The sequence below is a fragment of the Lactuca virosa genome, chromosome 8 (genome assembly GCF_052849685.1).
Source record: "Lactuca virosa cultivar CGN04683 chromosome 8, Lactuca_virosa_CGN04683_v6, whole genome shotgun sequence".
NCBI classification, from domain to species: Eukaryota; Viridiplantae; Streptophyta; class Magnoliopsida; order Asterales; family Asteraceae; genus Lactuca; species Lactuca virosa.
In genome coordinates this window covers 10,100,061-10,106,708 of record NC_136433.1, presented here as the reverse complement: position 1 = coordinate 10,106,708, position 6,648 = coordinate 10,100,061, and the positions used below count along the sequence as shown (strand labels likewise).

At 34.0% G+C, this 6,648-nt stretch overlaps 1 protein-coding gene across 1 annotated transcript; it reads left to right on the top strand.

Annotated features, from left to right (window-relative positions):
• Positions 1-2,827: 2,827 nt before the first annotated feature.
• On the top strand, positions 2,828-4,594 carry LOC145128506 (deSI-like protein At4g17486). The gene is made up of 4 exons (XM_079063302.1): positions 2,828-3,269; positions 3,563-3,824; positions 3,929-3,996; positions 4,207-4,594. The coding sequence occupies exons 1-4, from the start codon at positions 3,135-3,137 to the stop codon at positions 4,456-4,458; spliced, it is 717 nt and encodes a 238-aa protein (XP_078919428.1). The 5' UTR covers positions 2,828-3,134; the 3' UTR covers positions 4,459-4,594.
• Positions 4,595-6,648: the final 2,054 nt, after the last annotated feature.

Genomic DNA, 6,648 nt, shown 5'->3' with positions numbered 1-6,648 from the left:
ATATATATATATATATATATATATATATATATATATATATATATATATATATATATATAATATTAATGGTCTCAACTTATAAGTTATGAATTAGAAATTAAATATAACTTTTAATATCAAATTTTAAAGATAATTAAGGCTCCACGATGAGACGTGGTGGTTGATGTACGAAATTTCACACAATAAGTTTACGATTCAAAGTCTGACATGTCCAAAATATTATCAGTGTTCCGCGATTGACCTCTCACATGTATCTTTAAGTTTGATGACGTTGACCGATCATACAATGTTGATTACCCCTTTTTAAAATAATTAATTAACTATATTAGCTTAATAAAAGGTAATTGCATTAAAAGGATAATATTTTACATCCACCCTTATATTGAAATTTATAAATTAAGTTATTTTATATTAAAAAGTCGAATAGTTAACATTCAATTAGAATAAAATGAGTTTAATGTATTTAAATGCCATAAATATAAATTAGTCCACTGGGTTAAAATAGACTTTGATATTGGTTAATTAGTATAGAGTTTAAGTGTTTTTGTATTTAATACGTCGAGATAATTGTTATCGTACAACGAAGACATACGCTTAAATAATGTGTGCTGCTTGATGAGCTACGGGAAAATAAAAAAGAAAGTCCTAACAATAATATAGTTGATCGCTTAAATTATCATTTGGGTCGAAAGACTTAATGGGAGGACTTGTGTCTAAATCTTGATGAGCTACAGGAAAATCAAAAAGAGAGTCCTAACAATGACATTTGCTTAAGTAATGTGTGTAGCTTGATGAGCTACAGGAAAATCAGAAAGAGAGTCCTAACAATAATATAGTTGATCGTTTAAATTATCACATGGGTCGAAACAGTGGCGAATCTAGAACCAAAAACCACATGGTTCCTTATGTAAGTGAAAACGAAAAATGAAGAGTAAATAATACTAGTGGTGGGCTAGCGCCTGGCGGAGGGGCGGTCTTGGGCGGGTAGTGATGATCGGATGGTGAATGACATAGGGCGGAACTGGCGGAGGGGCGGTGTTGGGCCGATAGCGATGGTCAAACGGTGAACGACAAATGGCGGAACTGGTGGCCGGGTGGGAGCAATCATCAGGGCGACATTGTATGATGCTTCTGAGATGTTGATCACGCCTCAGCCCAAGCGGCATTTCATATTTCAAGCCTATTTTGCTATTTTTTTCCTTTTCTGTTTAATTTTAAATGGATGGACTATTGCCTAATTATTACATTTTAAGTGGATTGAGGCATTGAACCATTTTAAGTCGATTGATATATAAATCATAGGCTTTATACTTTTTGATCTACTTTCTTTTTGAAAAAGTTTATAAGATAGGTCACTGAAAAATTATAAGGTAGTTCCTATTTTTTTTCATGCATAATTTATACTATTCTTTTTTTAAATTAGGTGGGTCCTAGGACCCACCTTCACAGTACATAAATACGCCCTTGGGTCGAAAGATTTAATGGGAGGACTCGTGTCTAAATCTTGATGGTTAGTCTCGATCTACATTGTCAAATACCAAAGAGGCAAATCGAGGTTGGTCAACGACAACATCATATATATGTTATCCACAAGATCTCCCATATCTAGCAAAAATGACAAAATCTACCTATAAGAAATAACAAACCCTTACCTAACCTCATATGTTAACACCCACAAAGAATCTTCCAAATTAGAAAATATCATCGGGATGTCTTAAGAGTTTATCCTGTAAAACATATGAGAAGATGGACAAAGAGAAGACAACTAACACACATAATTATATACACAAATATACACCTTATCTCTGACTCGATATGAGAAGATGGACAAAGAGAAGACAACTAACACACATAATTATATACACAGATATACACCTTATCTCTGACTCGATAATGCTAACGACTTGCATTGTGTTGTCTTTGCCTATTATGATTGATTGGATAGAGTTACTTCAACTTCATAGATCAGTGAATATCAACGTAACATCAATCACACATCATATTTGTGAATTAGTCTTAACAATTTAGCCATTATCTTACCAATAACAAGCAGAACTACCAATTTCGTAACCAGTCTAGGATGAGTTTCCAAAAAAATATGAAATTGCTCCTCACAGTTAAAAACGTAAAATAATCTACTTGTGATAAAAAAAATTCCTTAAAACCTATCAAATTGTTCTTATATTCATGATATTTTGTTATGGAGCAAATTTTTAATTAGTAACTTAATTGCTAAATTAGTAATTATTCTTATAATTAACCAATATATTATCTCATTTTCCACTTTACGTATTTTCCAGCAGTACGTTGACAATTTCTCTTGTTATCCACTCTGCACTGAGAAGAATGGGAATGACTCCAAGCTTCGAAGTTGATTCCATACATTTTGACATCTCATGCTCAAATCTAACTTACCTAAAAGTTAGTTTTTGACATCTCATGCTCAAATCTAACTGAAAAAAAAGAAACACCGTTTCACATTATGTTCAATGAGGAACCGTCTTTTCGCATCTAGGTATTAGGTTATAAAATTTTCTTCCAACATATATGTATATAGCTTGCTGTATATATATGTATATAGCTTGTTGTATATCTTGTTATTTGCTTCAAATGTAATGCATATGTATATATTTTCTTGTAAATGTATAAATTCTTCGTTATGAACGTTTCACATTCTTTTTGAAGTTATATTGCGGCAAATCAATTATTTTTCCTTTTTTTGTGCAATCATCTTTAATATTAGTTAATAATAACATTAATTTGGAATTAGATGATGCTTTTCAACTTACTCGAAAAAGCAAAAAGCATTTCATTTACGTCTTGGTTCGGTTGGCCACACGAAGACTAAAAAGGTTAAATTGAATAGAGAAATGGCGACACATATCTCGTGGGAGTGCGACTCCAAAAAGGAAAACCTCTACGATCGAAGTTCATGATGAATTGATGACGACTGTTGTTCGAGTTCAAAATCCGTTTTTTCCTACTACTCCCCTTTTAATTCATTTTGATTCGTGTTCGTCATTGTCAATTCCGAAACAGGAGGATTGATCTCAAATCAAGATAGTGTTAGGGAGGGAGAGGCGAGGGTTAGGGTTTGTGGATCCAGTTCAAATAGAAATAAAACAAACAGAGAGATGACGGAGGTGATGCTCCATATATATGATGTAACCAACAGTGATTCCGAAAAGGCCAACAACACCATTGTTCAGATCAACAAGATTTTCAAAGATGGAATAGGAATCGGCGGTATCTTCCACAGCGCCGTTCAGGTCTTCTCCTCTCTTTCCATTTCTCTCTCTCTCTCTCTCTCTCTCTCTCTCTCTCTCATCAATCGATTAAATTGTTGCTATATTGATTTAGGGTTTCAATTATTGTTCACTGGTGGATGAATTTTGCTTTGCGTTTCATCATATTACAATTTTGGAGTGGATCCACTGATTACTAAACTATAGAGTAGATCAATCACTGTACAGAACATTCGTGATAAATACAAGTTCACTATTTTTTATCAATTACCTAAGGAATATTGAATTTGCACATCATAATTTCATATGTATGGCAGGTTTATGGAGCGGATGAATGGTCATTTGGGTTTTGTGAACAGGGAAGTGGGGTTTTCAATTGCCCTTCTGGGAAAAATCCCATGTACACATATCGAGAATGCATTGTTCTTGGGAAAACAGGGCTTTCAATCTTAAAAGTGAATCAGATCTTGAGGGAACTTAGTAGGGAATGGCCAGGAGACTGTTATGACTTGCTGTCAAAAAACTGTAATCATTTTTGCGATGAGTTTTGTGAAAGACTCGGTGTGTCTAAACTTCCAGGTTATTCCCATTCTCCTTTACAAAATGTACAAATTTTAATTTTATACAACACTATTTTGTGGTTAAAGATTATATAACCATTTTATACAACAATATGTTAACAGGTTGGGTGAACAGATTTGCTAATGCTGGGGATACTGCTGTAGAAATAGCAGAAAACACTGCTTTTCGGGTCAGCAGTTTTGAGCTTTTATATATACTTAATCACAAAAATGACCAAAATAACCAAATTTTCAACATCTATTACAAAATTATCACCTATTCTTTCTTTCTTCAACTACTCTTACCTATAATGGTCATTTTTGTGATTTAATTATTTTATATTAACAGTTTGCTGCAATTATATTGGTCTAATTTAAGTTATTTATTTAAATGAATGTAGTTGAGACAAGCTAAAACAGAGATTGTGACAGCTAGCAAAGTGGCGTATCAATTTCTTGCTGGAATAGCTTCAAACACCACCACAAGTGTGAGTATGGGTACAGATTCATCAGGGAGTTCAAGTAAAGGGGGTGGCCCACCTCTTTGGCTTAAAAACCTTGTGGCAGCTGGCGCAAAACCATCAAGTAGTAGTACACTTGAAAATGGCGATGATGACTTTCTGCATAATTTGTCACCAGATATACCACGATGATGACTACAAGATATGTAACACACATTTGATGTTTTCTTTTGTGAAGTAGTTTTGTTTTTTTTTTTTACATACTTCTATTCATGTAGTGGACTTTGTAACACAAGTTTGGAGTATATGGCAAGATTTTATTTCTCAATTATCACACTTTTAGTTGCAAGGCAGGAACAAAGAGAGAATGATGTTTAACATGATTCTACTAAAAAATTCACTTCGGATTTCAGTATAGAACGGTTGTTCCGTAGTAATGTTATGAAGTGTATTTCGGACTACAATGGCATGTATTTCGGACTGCATTCCGGAGAAGTTCTACGGATTCTAGACTCGATCTTCACATTTCGAGTGTTTAGGAAGCAGGAACAAGTTTTTTAGGGTTTTACTTGTAGTAATTGTTGCTAATAGTAATATTAACCATACAAAAAGGCTAAATAAAACCAAAATCTTGTTAACACGTATTATTTCCTATTAAAAGCTACTAACAACACACTAATATTTTTTGAACATACTAAGAATTTGTTTAGTTGTGCAAAATTTTCTAGTTTTCTATGAAATTTTTCATAATGAAAATGAAAATTTTAAAAACGCGTTTGGTTAATTTAGTTTTCAAATTTTTTTCAATAAAATGAAAGTTTTCAATTTTCCAAATTGTATGTATATCAGAAAATTGAATTTTATAGTTTTCCAAAGTTTTCTAAATCTCTAAAATATAAAATGAAAACTCCATCGATTTCAACCAAACACGTTTTCTAAAATTCTCATTGAAAACTCAACTTTATATTTTGAAAACATTTTCTTGGAAAATGAAAACAATTTTCCACAACAAGATGCACCCTAAGTGAGGCAAATCGATAATAATATATAAAGGAAACGATACATTCCCATAGATGCTCGAGCTCTCCAATGTCAGACGACATCTTTCAACAAAGTGTAAGTCCGAAATGCGATTTCATGCGACTCCCAAAGGTTGGTTGGAGAATAAAGTGTAGTCTGAAATGCGTGACTGGAGTGGTTGTCCGAGATGATATATATGGGGGACCACAGTAACAGGTTAGATTAACGATGTGGATGATCCGAAACATGTTTAGAATGTAACATTCCAGACAGTGTGGTTATTTTTTAAAAATCCAAAAAGATGGTTATTTTTTAAAAAGGTTTATAAAGTTGTTACATTTTCAAATAAAATTGAAATTCCCACTTATTATGTATTAATACAAGTTCTTAATGTTTATTTTTCATTTTAATAGTGTTGGATTTAGTAATGTTGGATTTAAGGTGCGTTTGACAAAACTAGCTGATAACTAGAAGCTGAAAGTTGTAACATTTATTATATGAGTATTTGACAAAAGACAAAACTGCACAAATCGTCCATGTAGTTAGCTGAAAATTGTCACTTTGGTCCAAAAAGGTTTGGACTATCACCAGAGGTCCAAACTTTTCATTTTGTTGCGAGTTTGGTCCAGTTTTCTATAAACTTTTTCATAATGACTATTTTACCCTTGGTACTTTCTTTTTCTATTTTTTTAATTTATTTAAATGTTTTTTCGATTAAAAGAAAAATAAAAAAGAATATCTATCTCTCTCTCTCTCTCTCTCTCTCTCTCTCTCTCTCTTTCTCTTTCTCTCACTTAATACTCAACAATCCAAACACCCCACCATCGATCAAAGCTGCTGCTTCCTCCCTCCGATGTCCCCATCTTCGTTCACCTCCTTTCTCGTCTACGAGCATCAGAACGACACACGACATGCAGTTGAGAACGCTGCCTGCCACCACCATCTTAACCTACCTCCTCCTTCGAATACCATAACCCCTCCATCACCAGTGTTACCTCTCACTCTCTCCACTCGTTGTTTACAACCGAAGAAGAGGAAGAAATAGGCAAAGCTGCCACCGATCGATGTTATCGTCGTGAGTTCAATCACCATTGGCTGCCATCGCCGCCTTCCACTGTTGTTGGGGAAGTTCCAACGGCCACCATTACTACCTTGCTGTTGTTTCCGATCACTAACAACCTGTGACAACCCGAAAAATTTTAAAATTTTGCCTTGCAAAGCCCAGCCAGTCAAGTCAACTGAGTGTCAGACTCGTTCCTACTATCATTTAGCCTCAGTTGGAGTCCGTTTAAAGGTCCAAAGGTCAGTACATTCAAGCGTGGAACATAGAAATGGATCGCGTACACTTTTAGCAACAAAAAC